The sequence below is a fragment of the Pseudopipra pipra genome, chromosome 22 (assembly GCF_036250125.1).
Source record: "Pseudopipra pipra isolate bDixPip1 chromosome 22, bDixPip1.hap1, whole genome shotgun sequence".
Classification (NCBI taxonomy): domain Eukaryota; kingdom Metazoa; phylum Chordata; class Aves; order Passeriformes; family Pipridae; genus Pseudopipra; species Pseudopipra pipra.
The window spans coordinates 7,301,903-7,322,898 of NC_087570.1; the positions used below are offsets into that span (position 1 = coordinate 7,301,903).

At 58.1% G+C, this 20,996-nt stretch overlaps 1 protein-coding gene and 1 long non-coding RNA gene across 13 annotated transcripts; one reads left to right on the top strand and one right to left on the bottom strand.

The window, feature by feature from the left end:
• Positions 1 to 1,020: 1,020 nt before the first annotated feature.
• ATP13A2 (ATPase cation transporting 13A2) lies at positions 1,021 to 20,745 on the bottom strand. Of its 12 annotated transcripts, none has more exons than XM_064678843.1 (29): positions 20,714 to 20,745; positions 14,676 to 14,743; positions 14,191 to 14,358; positions 13,384 to 13,442; positions 12,951 to 13,062; positions 12,770 to 12,846; positions 12,292 to 12,369; positions 11,974 to 12,043; positions 11,099 to 11,233; positions 10,806 to 10,872; positions 10,595 to 10,726; positions 10,283 to 10,450; positions 10,096 to 10,206; positions 9,946 to 9,992; positions 9,668 to 9,856; positions 9,390 to 9,596; positions 9,151 to 9,264; positions 8,859 to 9,015; positions 8,463 to 8,583; positions 8,128 to 8,252; positions 7,460 to 7,620; positions 6,387 to 6,494; positions 5,343 to 5,422; positions 4,920 to 5,072; positions 4,070 to 4,166; positions 3,750 to 3,973; positions 2,465 to 2,616; positions 2,149 to 2,321; positions 1,021 to 2,022 (listed from the first exon to the last, which is right to left on the bottom strand). In XM_064678843.1, exons 1-29 carry the CDS (start codon positions 20,721 to 20,723, stop codon positions 1,852 to 1,854), a joined length of 3,534 nt encoding a protein of 1,177 aa, XP_064534913.1. In that variant the 5' UTR covers positions 20,724 to 20,745; the 3' UTR covers positions 1,021 to 1,851. The 12 variants fall into 12 exon arrangements, with proteins under 12 accessions (XP_064534913.1, XP_064534911.1, XP_064534909.1 ...); XM_064678841.1 differs by having other exon boundaries at positions 12,770 to 12,849; XM_064678839.1 differs by having other exon boundaries at positions 12,770 to 12,849; positions 14,191 to 14,385.
• LOC135425976 (uncharacterized) lies at positions 12,754 to 13,853 on the top strand. The gene is made up of 2 exons (XR_010435812.1): positions 12,754 to 12,828; positions 13,315 to 13,853. It is a non-coding gene; the product is annotated as an uncharacterized LOC135425976 (long non-coding RNA).
• Positions 20,746 to 20,996: the final 251 nt, after the last annotated feature.

The following is a 20,996-nucleotide window of genomic DNA, read 5'->3' on the forward strand; positions in this document are numbered from 1 at the left end:
CAGGAGAGGGGTTGACTGCTCCCAAAACCAGGAACACGTGGATTTGCAGAGCAGGATAAGCAGCAGACAGGGTTCAAAAGAGCTCCCATCTCCTCCCGAGCCTGGTTTTCCAGGCTGAAGGATGGATAAAACCATCAAATGACTCCAAACACAGCTGCTCCCGGCCCCCAAATCCAGCATTATCCTCATCCCAGTCCTGGCAACCTTTATCCAAGGGCAGGAGTTGCCTGTTAATAATTAAATGGACTTTACAACCCCCCTGGGGCCGGGAACACCCTCAGAATCCAGCCAAGCCAAACACCCCGAGGGGAGTGTGGAAATTCCAGGGGGAAAAGGAGTCCTGGGTGCCTTTGCTTTGCAAACCGCCAAGAACAGGCAGAATTCTCCGAGATTTGTGTGTGGGGAGATTTTTTTTAGGCTCGGGAAAGTCTGGTTTAATAACTCCAGCCTTGGCTGGGATTTCAGGAAACCTCTTACCTCTGCTTGTGCCTCATTTCCTGACCTAATCCCCAGCTCCCGGAGGGCAGAGAGGCCGCCGGCGCTCGGAGGGGGAGAGACTTTCCATGGAGACAAGTTCCCGCAAGAACCAGCCTCTGATCCGAGAGCCAGGCTCGCAGGCAGCTGGAAAAGCCTGGGAGGGGGATGCAGGCAGCACATCCCCCTCCCTGGGGATCAGCTCTTCCCACCTCGGGATGCGGCGGCTCCATCCACCGGCTTTTCCTTGGCTGCAGGAGCGAGGTCTGAGAGTCCCGGCCAGGCCACCTGGGTTTTTCCAGCAATGATTATTATTTTCTAGGAAATTCCAGCTGGAAAGAGGCTACTTAGCTCAGTTTGGGCTGCTGGAATCCCAGCGGTGTCATCCCTGGCTCCGCTCCCTGCTTTCGAGCATCGGAGTGTCTTTCAGCCGGGCCGGGGAATGAGGTGACCCCAAAACCTCTGCCCTGCTCCCATATTCCATGGAAACTGCCCCATGCCACGGATGCCATCCTGCATCCATCCCCAGGCAGCACAAGGAAGGAGTCAAGAAAATAGTGTTAATTTATTAGACAACACCCGCGACTGCACCGTCCGGAATCCGGAATCGGCACCGTCCAGAACCTGGAATTGGCACCTTCACCCTCCCCACGGCTTTCACACCTCGAGGCATCGGAGTGCAGTTAAAAAATAAAGAGATCTGGGTTTTTTTTAATGCTACAAAGGTCCCAGCCAGAAGCAGAAGTGCCCTGCGGGAGCATTCCAAGCGGGAAAGGGGCCTGTGGTCGGTCCCCAGGATGGAGCAGCATCCTTGGCAAGCTGGGAATGGGGACTGTAAACTTCCTACACATCTAGGGAGGGCCATGGAGGGGAGTCACAGTGACAGGGACATGAGGTCGGGGGGGTGCCCTCGCCAGGAGAAGATCAGGGACCCTCCTCTGTTTTTGGGATGCGGCACCTCCGTCTGCAGCGTTTCCTCGGAGTGAGTTTTGGAGTCTTGGCCAGGCCACCTGCAGTTTTCCAGCCATAATTATTATTTTCTAGGAAATTCCAGCTGGAAAGAGGTCATGGAGCTCAGTTTGGGCAGCCAGGAGAGGACGAGGGAGGTGGAATTCCGCTGCGGAACGGCCCCGGTGCCTGGCGCAGGAGCGGGAGAAACCCTGGAGGAAGAGCCCCGCCGGTTCCTCCTCTTCCTCTGGATCTTCTCCTCCCGTTTCTCCTTCACCACCTCCTCCCTGCGGGATCACCACGACCGTGGCCCCAGAGCTGCCGTGCCGAGGGTGTCCCGCGGGATCCCGCCCGCCGCATCCCTCCTTTTCCCGGGATCAATAAATAAAGGCCATCGTCTGAGGGTGGCATGGGAGGGCCCCGCGCCCGCTATCTCAGGGCCATGGCCATCCTGGGGGTGGCAAAGAGGGGCTCGTTGAGGGGGGGCCAGCCCGGCTGCTGTTGGCTCAGCTCCTTCTCCAGCCTCTTGAAGAGCTTCTTGGAGGCTTTTTTCCGGCGTATCCTGCGGCAGCAGCGGAGCAGGCCATGGTCCAGGGCGGTCTGGGGCAGAGACAGGCGGGAAAACAGCTTTGGGGAGGATGTTCCTCAGGAGAGGGTGGAGCTGACGGCGAGGGGAGCCCTGTCCCCTGAAGGTCCCCCGGCCCCTCCCGTCCCACCCGGCCCCACCTCCAGCACGAAGGCGGCGAAGAAGTTGAGGGCGGCGATTCCCAGCAGCAGCAGCTTGAAGTTCAGGTCCTCGATGCCGTGGAGCTTCAGGAGGGTTTTGGGGAAGCCCAACGGGTAGAGCGTCAACCAGATCATGAGGCCAAAGAGCAGGACGAGGACGAGCAGGAAGAGCACTGAGGGTGAGAGGAGAGAGGGTGAGGAGGAGGAGGAGGAGGAGAAGGAGGAGGAAGAGGAAGAAGAGGAGGAGGAGGAGGAAGAGGAGGAGAAGGAGGAGGGCTGGGGGGTCTCTGTGCCCCCGTGGCAGCCCCACCCTCACCGTTGGTGTAGAGGGGCTCCCGGAAGGGGTATCCCTTGGACATGGCCACGGCCAGGATGAGGTACTGGAAGCCGCTGACGCAGAACAGGACGGTGTTCTCGTAGTTGGGCAGGTTCTGGGGGGCTGTCACTGTGCTGTTCAGGGGGACGAACCTGAGCCGGGGGGGACGGAAGAGGGGAAGGTGAGAAGAGGGTCTGAATGTGACTCCTGGTTTTCCACATTCTGCCTTGGGAGGGGATGGGGAGGGGCAGGTCCTGAGCTCCTCTCCCTGCTGACGGGACCCAGGAAACGGCTGGAGCTGTGTCAGGGCAGGGTCAGGTTGGATCTCAGGAAAAGGTTCTTCCCCCAGAGGGTGGTTGGCACTGACCAGGCTCCCCAGGGCAGTGCCACGGCCCCAAGGCTGCCAGAGCTCCAGGAGGGTTTGGACAATGCTCTGAGGGACAGGGGAGGAATGTTGGGGTGTCTGGGCAGGGCCAGGAGCTGGACTGATGATCCCTGGGGGTCCCTTCCAGTTCAGGACATTCTGTAATTCCATGTGTGCTGCCAGACAGCTGGAGGTATCCTGGATCCCAAAGCCAGGACAAGCACCTGGACTCCATCACAACCTGTGTGCCATTCCCATCAGCAAACCCACATGAAGGCATGGGATACTAGGAAGAATTCCTTCACAGAAAGGAATTCTAAAGCACTGTCACAGGCTGTCCAGGGCACTGGTGGAGTCACCATCACTGGGAGTGTTCAAAAAACGTCTGGATGTGGCACTTGGGTTAATGGTGAACGTGGTGGTGGTGGACAAGCACCAGGGCTCCATCACAACCTCCATGTCCTTCCCATCCCTAAGGAAGGGGAAGTTTAGATTGGATATCAGGAAAAATCCCTTCACAGAAAGGGTGCAAAGCTTTGGAAGAGGCTGCCCAGGGTGGTGGTGGAGTCACTATCCTTGGAAGTGTTCGGAAAATGTCGGGATGTGGCACCTGAGGACACGGTTTAGTGGTGAATGTGGTGGTGGTGGTGGACAACCACCAGGGCTCCTCCACATCGTTCCCATCCCTAAGGAAGGGGAGGTTTAGGTTGGATATCAGGAAAAATCCCTTCACAGAAAGGGTTGTAAAGCTTTGGGAGGGGCTGCCCAGGGTAGTGGTGCAGTCCCCACCCCTGGAGGGGCTCCAAACCCGTGTGGCTGTGGCACGCGGGGACACGGTTCAGTGGCGAGCACGGGCGGACTCGACCTCAAAGCTCCTGTCCAACCTCCACAGCTCCTCCCTCCCGGGGTTTGGGGCCTCACCAGCTCTGCGAGACGGTGATGAAGTAGCTGAGGACCTGCACAGTGATGAGCAGGGCTGTCTGCAGCAGGAGGCTGCCCAGCACCAGGGCGCTGATGAGGGTGCCCGGGGGCCGCGCCAGGCCCAGCGCGCGGGCGGGGCCCGTGCGGCCCATCAGCACAGCCACCGTGGTGGTGATCACCAGGTCGAAGAACAGGAACTGGAAGTCGCTCAGGTTGGTGTTGAGCTGGGGAGGAGAAGAGCCCCGAGGGCCTTGAGCAGGGCCAGGTCCAGAGGTAGCAGGGAGGGGGTGGCCGGGGCAGGGCGGGAATTTGGGACTCACTGTGTAGAGCAGCAGCACAGACACGAACTGCACGAGGCTGTACAGGGCCATGTACTTGAACACACCAAAGGAGGTGACCAGGGAGCACCTGCCCTCCCTGCAGGGAGAGATTCACACAGAACGTCCTGAGCTGGAAGGGACCCTCAGGGATCACGGATCCAACCCCTGCCCCTGCCCAGACACCCCAACAATCCCCCCCGTCCCTCAGAGCATTGTCCAAACCCTCCTGGAGCTCTGGCAGCCTTGGGGCCGTGGCACTGCCCTGGGGAGCCTGGTCAGTGCCAACCACCCTCTGGGGGAAGAACCTTTTCCTGATGTCCCACCTGACCCTCCCTGGCACAGCCTCGTGTCACACCAGACCAAAGTTCTGCAGGAGAGATCCAACACCTGCCCCGCTCCAACAAAAGGTGGCATCTCCTACCTTGACCTGCCACATTCCTCCAAGGGAGGACAGATTTAGTCACTGCAGATCCACCCAAAAACCAGCAGCACGAGGAACACGTGAAATGGGAGACCTGATCTTGGCTGGCACCTCCCAGTGCCATCCTTCCCACCCCAACCTGCCTGGAACGGTGCCAGCCATGGTCCCAAGCTGGCACTCACCGGGACAAGGTCCTTCACCACGTACATGTGGGGCAGAGTTCCTGACACCCACCCTGAGCCTGCCCTGCCCCAGCTCCAGGCCATTCCCTGGGTGCTGTCCCTGTCCCCAAAGAGCAGAGTTCAGGGCCTGCCCCTCCTGTTCCCTGGAACTGCAGCGAGGTCTCCCCTCACCCCCAGCCACACCCCGCTCCCGACCATCCCCCCGAGGGCCAGAGGAGCCCTCCCGTGGCCGTTCCCCCGAGCTCACCGGATCACCCTGGGCACACACTCGATGTTGGCCACGCGGGACGTGAAGGGCGATGCCACCGACGCCTCGGCCTCGGACAGCGAGATGCCCACGTCGGCCGCCCGCAGCGCCCCGCAGTCGTTGGCCCCGTCCCCGCACATCCCCACGCAGTAGCTGCACAGGGAACCAACACCCTCAGCAGGGGGAAAACCCCAGGATCTGCCCAGGGAACCAACACCCTCAGCAGGAGGAAAACCCCCAGATCTGCCCAGGGAACCAACACCCTTGGCAGGGGGAAAACCCCAGGATCTGCCCAGGGGAGCCGCGGCTGGAGCAACCCGGGATTGTGGAAGGTGTCCCTGCCCACGGGATTGGATGGTTTCCAACCTGACCCATCCCATAATTCCATGACTAACCCCTGCCCCCCACCCCCCCAGGCCTCACTTGAGCTCCTGCAGGCTGCACACCAGCTGAGTCTTCTGCTCGGGCAACATGCGGGCGAACACGGTGGCTCGGAGCAGGATCTGCCAGGGACAGGAGACCCCGTGTCCATCCCGGAGCACCCCCAGCCCTGTGCCCAGGGGGAGCTCAGGGGCACAGGGAATCTCACACTCCCACCCCTGTGTGCCCAGGAGGAGCTCAGGGGGCACCAGGAATCTCACACCCCCATCCCTGTGCCCAGGAGATGCTCAGAGGGCACAGGGGATCTCACACAGGCCACAAAAACACCCTCAGAGAATTTTGTTTTGGAGCTGTGAGGTCACACTGGGAAAGCCCAGGGAGGTCAACCTTGATTTAGGGTCTCCAACCCCACCAGAGGGTCCCCAACCCCACCAAAGGGTTCCCCAAGCTCAATGGAGGGTTCCCAACCCAATTCCCTTGTTGGAGGGTCCCTCAACCCCATCAGAGGGTCCCCCTGCTTTGCCAGAGGGTTCCCCAATCTCACCAGAGGGCTCCCAACCCCACCAAAGGATTCCCCAACCTCGCTGGAGGATCTCCAACCTCACCAAACGATCCCCCAGCCTCGATGGACAACACCCCAACCCTGCTGGAGGATCCCCAAGCTCACCAGAGGACTCCCAACCCCACCAAAGGATCTCCCAATCTTGTTGGAGACTCCCCCAAGCCCACTTGGGGAAACTCCCTCAACCTCACCAAAAGGGACCCCAACCTCATCAAAAGGGACCCCAAGCTCCCCAAAAGGGTCCCCAACCTCACTGGAGGGTTCCCCAACCCCACCAAAGGGTTCTCCAACCTCGATGGAGGGTTCCCCAAACCCACCAAAGGGTTACCAAACCTCGATGGAGGACTCCCCATCGTCACCACAGGGCACCCCAACCTTGCTGGAGCATCCCCAACCCCACCAGAGGGTTCCCCAACCCCCATGGAGGGTCTCCCAACCTCAGCAAAGGATTCCCCAACCCAGCTGGTGGGTTCCCAACCTCTCCAGAGGTCCCAGCCCTGCCAGAGGGTTCCCCTGGGACTCACCCTGGGCAGCAGGTCGGCAAAGTGCTCACAAACCACCTGGAAGGATTTTCCATTGAGGGCCAAGTGGCAGGGCTGGGGAGGGGAGGAGCCATCCCGCTGCTCCAGGCCCTGCCAAGGAAAACAGCTCTTTGTTCTCCTTCCAGTCCCTGCAGAGCCCCGGGATAACGGGCTGAGCAGCCTCCTCAGGGCAGGAGGGGGAGCAGCTGCCCCATAAGCCCAACTTCAGGGATATAAAAGGGGGTATTTGGGATAAAAAGCTTGTTTGATGGAGCTCTTGGTGCCAAGCCTGAAGCAGGACCTGGCAGCATCCACGAGGAGCAAGTTTGGAGCCTCAGCTCCAGCCTGATGTGCTCCCAGGGAGACAGGAGCAGGTTGTATTTCCAGGCACAGAAATGGGGATATTTGGGATAAAAAGCTTGTTTGGTTGAGCCCTTCATGGCAAGCCTGGAGCAGGGCCTGGAAGCATCCATGAGGAGGATTTTTGGAACATCCCTTCCAGCCTGATGTGTTCCCAGGAAGAGACAAGAGCAGTTTAACTTCTCCTGAAAGGGGCATTTAATGAGGGGCAGGATCACATCCTTAACTGCCTCGAGGGATAACAATGCTGGAAAACCACTTCCCATCCCTGGAAGTGTCCAAGACCAGGCTGGACAGGACTTGGAGCAACCTGGGCTAGTGGAAGGCGTCCCTGCCCATGGCAGGGGGTGGAATGGGATGAGCCTTAAGGTTTTTTCCAACCCAACTCATCCTGGGATTCTGGGATTCCCATGACTGCGGGGAGAGCTGGACTTGAGAGACTCCATTTCTTAGAAATAAGGAAGGAATTCCTGGCTGTGAGGGTGGAGAGGCCCTGGCACAGGGTGCCCAGAGAAGCTGTGGCTGCTCCTGGATCCCTGGAAGTGTCCAAGGCCAGGTTGGAGCCACCTGGAATAGTGGAAGGTGTCCCTTCCCTCGGGGACACGGGACGAGCTTTAAGGTCCTTCCCAAACGAAACCCCCCCGGGATTCTGTGCAGAAGTGGGTGTCTGGGCACTCTGGGCTCGAGGAACCCCCAAACGTGCCGTGGGGTCTCACCTGGGGCTGCTCCTCGCCCTGGGAATCCTCGGCGGGCAGGAACCGGAGCGCGGCGGGTTTGCCGTGCCCGGGCGGGGAGGCCGAGACGAAGATGAGCCGCTCCCGGGGCTCCACCATGCGGCAGCCGCGGGCCACGTTCAGCGCCGTCAGCATGTTGTCCCCTGCCAGGAACGGGGGGAGGACAGGGAATGGGCTTTTGGGGGCTCCAGGCCAGCAGGAGCAGCTCCGACCCGCAGCGTCCCCTCTCCGCGGTCCCTTCGCCTCCCTGTGTTTCGGGGGACAACTCCAAACCCTCGTGTTTTCCCCACTCCAAAGGAAAGCAGATTCAAATCCTGCTTTCCTGGCTGCAGAACACCTGGAGTTAACTCTGCTCCCCCCCCATGATCCATGAAATGTGGGGTGTTTGCAAGATATCGACATTTGGGCGATGGAGAGCAAAACCAAGAGCTTTTCCACACAAAAACCTTCCCCAGCCTGAGCCTGTCAGCCCTGTGAGCATTCCAAGGGCAGGGATACACCAACCCAGCGTCCAGGAGTCCTTGCTGTGCCCCCACAGCTGCTCCAGGCCATGGATTTCTGGCAGGAAACCCCTTCACCCCTTGCCCAACGCCAAGGACTGTCCATGTCCCGTCCCTTCCCGACTCCGTGTCCCCCTTCCCCGGGATCACCTGTCACCATGACAGGCCGGATGTTGGCGTTCCTCAGGAGCTGGATCACGGGCGCAGACTCCGGCTTGAGGACGTTCTTCATGACCAGGAATCCCAGGAAGCTCAGGCTGCTCTCCACGGAGTCCCTGGTGGGACACAACGAGCCCTTCAGCACCACCACCAGGCACAGAGGAGCCGTGGGTATGAACAGCTAAAAATCCCTCTGGGAGGCAGCCGGGAATTCCCTTCGCGTGGATTAGGGTCTAATTCCCTGCAGGCTGCAGGGCAGCAAGACATCCTTGGAAATGCTTCGAGCAAACGAGGTGTAAAGAGAGAGAACAGGGCTGGGCACCAACCTGGGCAGCTGCAGGGCCTCCTCGAAGGTGGCCACCGTGCCCAGGGCTTTGCCAGCCAGACCCAAGACCCGGAAACCATCCGTGGTGTAGTGTCGGAGCATCTGGGAGAAATCCAGGGGCACTGGAAAAGCGAGGCCAGAAGAGCTCCTGAAGGAACCCCGAGACCAGGAGAGGGGAGATGGGGCTCGAGCTTCCAAAGGGCTTTGGGTGCTCATCCAGCCCCCAGCCCCATTCCCGGTCTTCCATCTTCCTGTTTTCTTCCCCACACGTGGCTGGAGCTAATCCAAAGCTCTGTGCCTCTGGGAAGTGCCCCCCAGCATCCCTGAGGACAGTTCCCTGCAGGGATACAGATGATGCAGCAGCGGGACTGGTGACCCCCAACATCCCAGTACACACCAGTTTCCTTCCTGCACAGACTGGCCACCATCTCCGGGGCACCCTTGACGTACACGTGGGCTGTGGCTTCTCCGGGGAGTTTCACCAGGACACTCATCCTCTGGAAGGAGGAGGAGAAAGGGAAACGCCGGAGGATCCCCAGGGGTGACTGGTGCTTCTGCAGAGGAGAGGGAATGTCAGGGCCAGGAGGAACCTCTCCAGGAGGAATCTCTCCCGGAGGAACCTCTCCAGGGCTGTGAGGAGCAGACCCAGTGGTCTGGGGCACCGGAGCCGCTCTGCTCCATGGGATTACCCTGTCCCGGGGCTGCTCTTCCTCAGGGGGAGGTTTCACCACAGCCAAGACCTTCATCCCAAACTGCTGGAAGGCTGGGAGCTCCCCCTCCTCCTCCTCCATCATCTCCAGGCGCTGCAACCGAGGCAGGGGCTGGGATGGCAAAGCCCCCCCAACCTCACGGGGGGTCTGAACACCCCTGTCCTGGCAGAGTGGGATTCCTGCCTCCTCCCCCTTTGCATCCCCCCCTCCTGGCTTACCCAGCCGGTGGATTCCAACATTTTGAGGTCCACGGGGTCCCCGACGAGCTGTGCCCGCAGCAGGGACAGGCTGTGGCAGGAGGCCAGGGCGTGGAGCAGGGGCCCGGCCGGGAGGCACCGTGGCTCGTGGACGACGGGCAGGAACCGGTTGTTCTCCAGGGGCACCACCCCCCACACGTCCAACCCTTCCTCTGTCAGCGTTCCCGTCTGCGGGGAGAGCCTGCGGTGTCCCGGAGATCCCTCCCCCGGGAATGGTGCCCCCGGCCCGCCCCGCTCACCTTGTCGAAGCAAACCAGGCGGATCTTCCCACACAGGTTGATCCGGGGGGGGCTGATGCAGAAGATTCCCTGTTTCTTCAGCCTGTTCTGGGCGTAGATGGTGCCCACGGTCATGGCGGCCGGCAGCGCCGGCGGCACGATGACGGTCACCAGGTCCAGGGCGCGGATGATGATCTGCCCCACGGGTACCTGGCAGGGCAGCAGGGACAGGGGTGGGCATCCCTCATCCTGACGGTCCCCGTGGATCCCGGGGTATCCTCCAGCCCCACCAGCCCTACCTGGTTCCTAACCAGGATGAGGATGCTGTACAAGGTGCCGACGAAAGCTGTGCCGGAGGGAGAAGGGTTACCGAGCAAAGCTGAGGGAGGGGGTTCAACCTTCCAGAGGAGTTTGGATGCTCCCTGTGGTGTCTCCGTGCTCAGACCTACCCAGGACGGCGAGGAACAGGACGAACTTCACGGCATCCTTGTAGAACTTGAAGCTGACGGGTTTGGGGTAGAGGATGGAGCCGATGAGATCCCCCTTGGCCGTGCAGAACCCTGTGGGAAGGGCTGGGGGGTCACCACGTGCTCCCAGGGGTGCGGATCCATCCAGTGCTCCTCCCCAGTCCATCACCTGTGCGGGTCACCACGGCCAGCACTTCCCCCCCCACGTAGGCCTTGGCCTGGATGATGTGTGTCCCACAGAACAGGGTGTGCCTCCGGTGCTCCTCCGGGGAGTACACGGCCCCGGCCGCCTGCGCCCCGGCCGGCAGTGGTGTCTTCATCACCGGCACACTCTCCCCTGGGAATAATGGAGCTCTGTCAGCCTGGGCAAGGCAGGATCCGGCCAGCCCGGATGGGAAGGGGCTGCTGTAGGGTCACTGAGACACGAGGCTCATCCTCTCCCCCGAAATGCCCCGGGAATGCCAGGGACGGAGGCTCTCACCCGTCAGCATGCTCTCATTGACCATGCACTCGCCCGTCAGCAGCGCGGCGTCGCAGGGCACCAGCAGCCCGTCCCCGGGAATGCTGATGCAGTCCCCTGGCACCAGCTCCACCGAGCTCACCACCGTCTCCTCTGGAAGGCAGCGTGGCCGTGCTCAGGCACAGCACCCGAGGCCATCCCAAAGAGTTCCACGCCGGAGCGCCGCCCTCACCTCCGCCGCGCCGACGCACTCGGACGCCCACCGACATCCTGGCCACGGCCTGCAGTGTGGTGCTTTGCTGGCAGAGAGGGAGGGAGAAGTTAAAACCCCCCGAGGACGCCCAAAAAGCACAGCAAAGCATCCCTGGAACTGGTCTCAAAGGCTCGGGATCAGGGACGAAGGACAAGGAAAGCCATCCTGCCATTGGATTGCAGGTTGTCCTCACCCAGCTGGGCTCAGGGGCCAAAGGGCAGCAAAAAATGGGCCGTTTCAGAGAGATGCTCATCCCAAATAATCCCACCAACCTTCCTGGTCTCGTAGAGGGACAAGCCCAAGGAGATGGTAGAGATGAGGAAGATGCAGGCGGCGTAGTAGTAATAGGCATCACACACCCACAGCACGATGCTGAACACTTGGAAGATGTAGAAGGGATTGAGCACCTGCAATAAGGGGAAGGAAAAGCTTTGGGAAGAGGAGAGAACTTCTTCCAGCCCACTGTGAGACCTCCAGGCTCCTTGAGGGAAGAAAAAAAGCTTCCTCCAGGCCATCATGAGACCTCCAGGCTCCTTGAGGAGGGGAGACCTTCCTTCAGCCCAGTGTGAGATCTCCAGGCTCCTGGGAGGAGGAAAAGCTTCCCCAGATCCTCATGACACATCCAGGCTCCTCGGGAGCAGGGAGAGCTTCCTCCAGCCCAGTGTCAGGTTCCTTGGGGTGGGGAAAAAGCTTCCTCCAGCCCATCCTGAGACCTTCCTCCAGATATCAGGAGACCTCCAGGCTCCTTTTGAGGAGGGGAGACCTTCCTCCCTCCTGGGAGGTAGGAGAGCTTCTTCCAGCCCATCATGAGACCTCCAGGCTCCTTGAGGAACAACAGCTCCCATGGAGAAGTTGGTCCTTCCTTGGTGCTGGGGATAGACCAGCTGATGTCCCATAAACCCTCCACCCTCCCCAGCTCTCCTCATGGATGGTGCTCCTGAGGATGCTCAGCCACCTCCACAACTACCTGGGGGTGCTCCTGTCCAAGCCAGGACGGGTCCCCTCCACGGCTGTGCCAGCTCTGCCTTCTCCCAAAGCCCTCTCCTCCCTTCCCAAGGGCCCACAAAGCACTTGGAGTGAGGGACGTGGAGCCAGGGAATGATCTGCCCTGGGAAAACCCGTGGAAGCTCAGCCCACGGACACGCACCTCCTCCACCAGCAGCCTCGCGTAGGACTTGACGGGCACCTCGATGAGGTTCGGGCCGTAGATCTTCCTCCTGGGAAGAGAGAAGGACAGGGAAGGAAATCCACCCTTGGGAGAAGCAGCATTTCCACCTCTCGGGTCCCCCCTGCTGCCCACACCTCCATGGGAGCTTGGTTACGTGGAGAAGCCAAGCCCAGGAGTTCCATCCCACCTGCCAGCCCGGGGTTTGGAGGTCTGAACACAAGGAAAACCCAGGCTCCAGGATTTTCTGCTCCTGGAAAAGCCACGTGTGCTCCCTGTGCAACCCACAGGGATCCCCACCTGGTGCTGTGGTCCTGTTGGTCCAGCCCAGGCTGGGAGAGGTGGAGATCTGCACAGGTCCAACCCTCATCCAGGACACTGGGAAGTGCCAGGGGAAGGAAAAACGGAGAGATAGAGTCAAAATCAGCGGGAACAGCGGAACAAACACCACGGCCAAGTCCCTGGGAACACTAAAAACCCCCTTTGGAAAAGGGAGAGTGTTGTGTTCCTTGGCCTCTGCAGCAGCTCGTGAGTGCCAAGGAAAGCCAACAAAGGGGCACAGTTGGGAGAGCAGGGAGCATCCGGAGCTGCCAAACTGCTCCATCCGGTTCCCTGTGCCCAGAGAGGCACCAACAGTCGGGGGGAGGGACCCACACCACGGGATGGGTTTCAGGAGGGACAATCCCGAGCAGTGCTGTGGCTCCCAGGGCGTCAAGGAGGGTTTTGAGGGAGCTGAGGGGGCGAGAAGAGGGTGGAGAGGGGCAGGGTCGGGGAATACCTGACCCTGCAGAACGTCTGCCGCCGCTCCAGCCACACGTAGCGCATCCCCTGGAACAGGTAATACCTCAGGACGTTCTTCTGAGCCCACGGGGACGGAAAAGAGAAGGTGTTGGTGGGGCACGAGGGCGGCCCATGGGAAGGGAGAGGGCTCCCGGGGGCGGGAAGGTCCCGGGCATCACCTCCTCGTTCTCGTGGAGCCGGAGGGTGTCCCGGCTCTCCTCCTCGTCCGACACTCCGACGGCGACGCTGCTCCGCCGCTCCTCCGGCCGCGCCCCGGGGGGCTGCTCCAGGCTGGCCGGGGAACCAAGGGTCAGTCCCCCCTCAGAGCCCCCGGATCCCACAGGAATGGGAGCTCGAGGGTCAGCCCTCCCTCAGAGCCCCCGGATCCCACAGGAATGGGAGCCCGAGGGTCAGCCCTCCCTCAAACCCCCTGGATCCCACAGGAACGGGAGCCCGAGGGTCAGCCCTCCCTCAAACCCCCTGGATCCCACAGGAACGGGAGCCCGAGGGTCAGGTCTCCCTCAAACCCCCCGGATCCCACAGGAATGGGAGCCCGAGGGTCAGCCCTCCCTCAAACCCCCTGGATCCCGTGGGAACACGAGCCCAGCTCACCTGCCCTCGCCCAGCGGCTCCAGCAGCACCCTGGAGGTGAAGCACTGCCCGAAGCGGTCCTGGAACACAGGGATGGTCTGGGATGGACGCCGGGAGCTCCCTGCTCAGCCCAGAGCCTCGGGAAGGCAGGGAGGCCCTGGCTACCCATCTTGGGGGATGGAAGGGTGGGTTTGGGGGATAATGAAGAGAAATTCCAGGCCTGGTTGGCTGGCGGGGAAGGGAAAAGCGCAAAGTGATTTTAGGAATAAGAGTTATTCCTGGACTAATGGGATACTATAATTATTATTATTAATAAAATAATGATAATATTATATAATCAATATGCTACAATAAATATATAATAAATATGTTATAAATAACATACTCATATATATTTATGTCTTACATAATACTGATAGTAATATAAAATATAATGGCAATATGATGAGAATATTTTTATATATACATATTTTAATAAATAACGATGAAAATATGATGATAATAATAATAATTATTTAATAATAAAAAATTCCTGGAACAATTTGGTGCTGAGGCACCTTGATGGAAGTTGAGGGTTCCTTGATGATGATAATTATTACTATAATAATCATAATCAGAATAATTTAATAATTAAAAATTCCTGGAATAATTTGGTGCTGGGGCACCTTGATGGAAGTTGGGGTTCCTTGATGGAAGGAGATGCCAGCCATGGAGAGGGTGACCAGCAGCAAGGACCATTCCCAGGACCCTGCTGGGAGCCCAAGCCCAGCTCCACAGGCCCCCAGCATGGAGAAGGTTGGAAGGAGCCCCAGGCCCCCCAGGACTCACCCTGATGATGACCCAGTCGGCCTGGCCCAGGGCACAGGGTCTGCACTTGGCCTGCACTTCCAGGCTGGGCTTCCAGTGGAACAGCAGCAGGAGCAGCCCCGCGGTGAGGACGGAGCCCACGTGGCACAGGAGCACCCGCCACGGGCGGCTCTGGTACCCGGACACCTCCTGCAAGAGAGGCTCACCTGGGCCTGCCTGGCAAGACAGCAACTCAACATTATTGCCATTCAACCCCAAATCCAGACAGGCACTTGGTCAGAAATTCAACTAAAATTAACATCATCAGCCATTAAACCCCAAATCCAGAAAGGTCCTCGGTGATAAAATCAACTAAAATTAGCATTATCAGCCACTAAACCCCAAACTGATAAAATCCTTGAGCTTCCCGGCGGGATTTAACCCCAGTCAGGTGACAATCAACACCTCTGAGGGTGGAAAACCCCTGTCCCAAGCCTTCCTCCCCACGGAGAATCCCCCAGCCCTACCATGTGGGATGGATCCAGCTGCAGCGTCCCGTAGCTCCGCCGTCGGCTCCCCAGCAGCCTGCTGGCGTCTGCAAATCCCAAAAAAACAGGGAAAAGGGATAAGGAGAGGGGATCCAGCTTGGTCACCAGCTCCCCAGCAGCTTGCTGTCTGCAAATCCCCAAAAAACAGGGCAAAGGGATAAGGGGAGGTGATCCCGGGGGTTATTCGGGCGATGCCATCCCTGGCTCATCCCAGACGGCGGCCGGACCCGGCGGCTCCCGGCCATCCAGCCCGGGATGCTGCGGGAATGGGGCACCCGGCGCGGCCCCGTCCCGCTCCGGCCGCACGTGACGGTCACGGGAGCAGCGCCGGAGGAGCCCCGGGAGGGAATCTGGAGGAATTCCAGCGGCTTTCGGGAGCGGGGCTGGGACACGGCCAGGCCGAGCTCTCTAAGCCACTTTCCTCCGCTCCCTCCGCTCTCTGCGCCGGGGCCACAAAACCCGGCACTTCCCAGTTTTCAGGATGTTCGGCACCTCCGATTCCTGCCGGGCTCCGCTGCTCCCCGAAGCCCGGCCTGGGCATCACTGGGATCATCCCAGGTGGAATTTCAATCATCACCCTCTGGGACGTGAAGCTGAACCTGTTTATCCTCTAAATCCACACCAGATTACAAATCACGACATTCCCAACTCCAGGATCTTTGTTTACCCCCTAAATCCATGCTGGATTACAAACCACGACATTCCCAACTCCGTGATCCTTGCTTATCCCCTGAATCCATGCTGGATTACAAACCACGACATTCCCAACTCCGGGATCTCTGTTTACCCCCTAAATCCATGCTGGATTACAAATCCTGGCATTCCCAACTCCAAGACCCTTGCTTATGCCCTAAATCCACACCTGATTACAAGTCATGACATTCCCAACTCCGGGATCTGTTTACCCCCTAAATCCACACTGGATTACCAGTCATGACATTCCCAACTCCAGGATCCTTGCTTATCCCCTAAATCCCCGCTGGATTACAAATCACGACATTCCCAGCTCCAGGATCTCAAAGCAGCCGCGGGTGATAACACGTGGCACAAACACCAACCCGGGAGCTCGTTCCCACTCTCGGAACAGCCGCCGCTTCCCCACCTGGGCCGGGTTCAGGTTTCCAGGAGCGCGCTGAGCGCGGCTTAACCACTTCTGTGCCGGGCGGGAGCCCCTGCGCCCGCTCCCTGCTGGAAAAGCCGGGATTCCTGCCACTCCCTGGTGATCCCAGAGCTCGCCGGCGGGTGATAAAGGCAATTCATGCAAAGCCTGAATTCATCCCTGTTTTTGGGGATCGCCGGGGTCCATCTCACCAGCTCCTGAAACGCGGCCGGGGCCGCTCCAAGGGATAAGTTTTGGGATGAGGAACAGGGGGATGAGCCCGAGGGAAAACAAAAGCTCTCCCAGGAGCCCGAAGGGACACATCGTCTCTCTCTGGTGCATTCCAGGTTTAAGGAAGCCCGGAACGGGCGAGGAGGAGCCCGAGCCGCCCTTCCCAAGGGCAGGACAAAGGAGAGGCCGAGGGGGGGCCTCGCCAAAGCCTTTTCCCGAGGATGCAGGAGGGGAAAAGTATCCAACCAGACTGAAAACAACCCAATCCGCTCCCCGCGCATTCCCGGAGCAGGCCGGGAAGCGGGAAGCCCGGCCCGCCCCTCTCCTGGAGCACCGGCAGAATTATTCCGGCTTTTTCTGATCCGCAAAGCAGCAAATCCTTGGGAGGAGCAGCCCCTGCCCGAGCCCGTTCCCGTGCATTTCTCACCTCCCGCTCCCATCCCGGCTGCTTCCCGAGCCACGGCGAGCTCGGAGGGCCCCCGGCCTCGGCTCAGCCCAGCGGGCTGGGCTGGGATGCGGGATCCATGGGATCCATAGGGTCGGCATCACCTGCCCACGTGTCCGGGAAGCCTCCGGAGGGGCGGGAGCTGCGCGAGCGGTTGGAATCGCGGCCACACCTCGTGGGCAAACAGGACCCGGGACGGGCTCGCACCCGCTCCAGGGGGTTATCCCGGGACCCGGGCAGAGATCTGCCTCCCTCTCTGCTGGGAAAGCGGGATTAAGAGGGGGATAACGGCCGGGAGAGGCTGGAAATTCTCGGGAGGGTCAGAGATGCACCAGGGAAAAGGGGAGCCAAGATTCTGCAGACACTGGATTTGCACAAAAATCCCGGTTGGAATCCCCACAGCTGCCTGGCTCCGAGTCCATGCCCTGTCCTGGACCTTCACCACGTGTTCCTGCAGTCAGGGTTTGGGGAAAAATTGGGATGAAGATGCCTGGGATGCTCTGACATTTCCCACACGTCCTGGCAGGGAAGGATGAACACTCTGACTCCGGAATGCGGAGCTGGAACCTGGAGCCCCCGGGCCTTGTGGCTCTGAACCCCCTTTGGAGCACCCCCAGCCTGGCTGGGAAGTGGCTGGGAATGCCAGTGCTGGTCCTTGTCCCGGGATTTGGCCCCAGATGCACATGGAAAACAGGTGGATGCTGATCCCAGGGACCTCCTCCCCCAGCTCCCCCAGCCCCTTTCTGGAAGCAACAAATCCTGAGGGGGCCTTGAGGTCTCCCTCCGCTCCTATGGTTCCCTGTGGATGGTCAGGACTTCCTGGGCAGCACCATCCACCCATCCATCCATCCACCCATCATCTCCCATCCATCCACCCATCCATCCATCCACTCATCCATCCCTCCACCCTCCATCCACCCATCCCTCCACCCATCCATCCATCCATCCATCCATCCTGGAGGTTGCACACAAGCTGAGGAAGCTCCTCCATGGAAGTCTCTGCTCCAGAGCAAGCTCTGGCTGTTGGCATGGGCTGGGCAAGGTCAACCTGCGCCCTTGGAGATGGGGACACGGAAAATCAGGATGAGGCCAAAGCAAGGAAGGAGGGATGAGGTGGGAGAACAGTGTTTTGGTGATGAAGGGTGAGATTTGACTCCAGACGATCTTCCTGAGCAGCTCCAGGATGGGAGATGCCACAGCCCCGAGAGGAACTGGGACGAGATGCCGGTGACTCTCCTGCCCTTTCCACCGAGCCAACATAAACTCATCCAAGCCAACAACTCCGAGCCAACCGGAGCGGGACACGCCGCCGGAGCGGACGGGTCTGACCAGGTCGATGGAGCACAGCCGGAAAAATGGGCCCGGGCTGGGATAAACCAAGGGGTGAGACGGGCTCCATCCAAGGCAGGGCCACGGGAGACTGGGATTCAGACTGGAAACGCTGGAGGAGCCGCTCTGGGGCATCAAACCCTTGGGATGGGCCAGGGAATAAATCCCTCGGAAGCAGCATCTGTGTCCACCTCAGACTGCTTGGTTTGGGTTTTTCGGGAAGGATCATCCATGAGGAGGAAGGTGGCAGTGTCTGCTTCTCCACGTGCTGATCCGACCCTTCCAACCCTTCCGGCACGGAGGGATCCTCCCCCGCCCTGACCTTCCCGGAACCCGGTTTTGCAAGAGCTGCCAAACCCACCTCCGAGCCGGAGGAAGCACCTGCAGGAACATCCTGGTTGGGCAACCGCCGGCAAAGGGGGGAGGGAAGGGGGTTCACATCCAAATCCAGCCTGTCCCCCAAATTCCGGTTAAATACGGGCTCCTCCATCCCCCGGGAGAGGGGGAGTGCTCCTCACACCCGTCCCTGGGAGGATAAGCCAGGCCTAGAACTCTCTAAGCCGGCGTTAAAGCCTTAAATGGGGGGGAAAGGGGGAAGTTCAAAGCCCCGAGGGCAGCTCTGCTGTGGATCCGGATCCGCAGGAGGAGATGGACAAGCGGGATCTGAGGGGATGGGGTGGGATCAGCGCAGGCACAGGGATGGTGGGCACGGGAACCACGGGCACCCTGATGGATGTCACCCCCCCTTTCCTGCCCAAGGCTCTTCTTCCCTCACCCCTTGAGAAACCTCCCTGTGCCAACGGCGCCGGTTCCAAGGGAAACGGGCAAAGGTTGCCTGGCACAGGCCGAGCCGGTTCTGTATTCCCGGGAATGAGGAACGCGGACAAGGCACGGAGCCTCCGAGGGCTTCCCATCCTCTTCCAAATGCCTGGATGCCTTTTTCCTACCCAACATCCCGCTCCATTCTCTATCCACACAAAACCCCTGGGATTGCTCAGGAAGGCAACGTGTCCTTCCCAACCCTCCCATCCAGCCCGGCCTCGTGATGCCGATGGGAGACCCGGCCGAGGGACGCTCCGGGATCGGCACAGAGCATTCCCAAAGTCCGAGCTGGAGCAACCCGCTCGCAGGGAAGCAGCTCCCGCTGGGCTGCAGGGATCTGGATGTGGGGCTGGGGGGTCTTGGAGCATCCCAAAGCCTGGGATTTGTTTCCCCATGGATTGATTGCTGCATCCTATGCACCGGAATTCCGACGGTGAGCTTGGATCCCGATGGGATGCAAAGCCAAGAAGTTCTCCCTGGTTAAGTTGTGGTGTCACGGAGCCTTTTCCGGACCCAGAGCCCACCCGGGGGATCCCGGGACGTGCTTCCATTCGGCTCCGGCACCACCCGGATCCGAACCCCCAGAGCCCCCCCAGCAAATCCTGTGGGAGGGAAGGGGGGGGCAGAGCAGGGAAAAGGAAAGAAAAAGGGAAATAAGAAAGGAAAAAGGAAAAGGAAGGAAAATAAAACAGTGAAATAAAAAAGGTGAATGGAGCAAAATGAAAAAGCGAAATAAAGAGAAATGAAGGGAAATAAAACAAAGAGAAACGAACAAAAAAGGCAAAATAAAGTGAAATAAAAGAGAAATGAAGTGGGGGAAAAAGAGAAAAAGCAAACTAATAAAATGGAACAGAGAGAAATAAAAGAGCAAAATACAGGAAAATAAAGGGGAATTAAAAAGCGAAATAAGGCAAGAAAATAAAGCAGGAAAATGAAGTGAAATAAAGGAAATAAAGGAAAATAAAAAAGTGAAAAAGCAAAGTAAGGGGACAAAAGTAAGGGAAAATAAAAAAGCGAAATAAAACCAAAAATAAAGCAAAATAATAAAGCAAAATAAAGTGAAACAACAGCAAAATAAAGCAGTAAAAAATAAAAATAAACCTCCCGAAATTAAAGCAAAATAAAAAAGCCAAATAAAGCAAAATTATTAAACAAAATAAAGTAAAATAAAAAAGCTGTAAAGCAAAATTAAACCCCCCCAAATAAAGCAAAATAAAAAAGCAAGATTAAGAAAATAAGGTAAAATAAAGCAAAATTAAAAAGCAAAAAAAGAGGCAAAAATAAAGCAAAATATAAAAGTAAAAAACAAAATAATAAAGTGAAGTAAAGCAAAATAAAAAGTAATAAGAAAATAAAACAATGAAAATAAAAAACCAAAATAAAACAAAATATAAAAGTGAAATAAAGCAAAATAAAGGAAAATAAAAAGCAAAATAAAGAAAAATAATCAAGTGAAATAAAGCAAGGTATAGCAAAACACAAAAGAGAGAAAGCAAAATAAGAGGCCGAAAATAAAGCAAAATAAAAAAGCAAAATAAAGGAAAATAAGAAAGGGAAATAAAGCAAAATAAAACTGAGAAGAAGCAAAAGAAGAACCCCAAAATAAAGTAAAATAAAAGAGGAAAAAAAAGGGAAGTAATAAAGGGAAATAAAGGAAAGTCATAAAAGGAATAAAGGAAAGTAATAAAGCGAAATAAAACAAAAGAAAGGAAAATAATAAAGCTAAATAAAGGAAAAAATAAAGCGAAATAAAGCAAAATAAAAAAGAGAAAAAGCAAAAAAAAAAAAAACCCAACCAAAAATAAAGCAATATAAAAAAGCAAAATATAGCAAAGTTTAAAAACAATTAGAGCAAAACAAAGAGCAAATTACAGGAAAACAAAACCCAAATAAAGCCAAATAAAAAGCAAATTACCGCAGGATAAAACAGCGAAGTGAAGGGACCCGAAGCCCCGCTGTGCCCCCCCATCCCCCGCACACCCCCGGACCCCCGGGCCGCGCCCGCAACGACCCCCGGAGCGCCCGGAGCTGCCGCGGGGGTCCCGGCCCGGCCGGGGGTCCCGCACCCCCCTCCCCCCGAGCCCCCCTGACCTGAGCTCATGGCGCTGCCGCGGCCGCGGCGGAAAGGGCGGGACGGGAACGGCCGGGAACGACGGGACCTGTAGTCCTGCCCCCCCAACAGCGGCTGCACCCCCTCAGAGCACCCACGGCCCCCCAAATCATACACAGCCCCCCAAAATCATCCACACACCCCCAAAAGCATCCACACACCCCTCAGAGCACCCACGGCCCCCCAAATCATCCACCCCCCCAAAATCATCCACAGCCCCCTCAGAGCATCCACAGCCCCCGAAATCATCCACCCCCCCAAAAT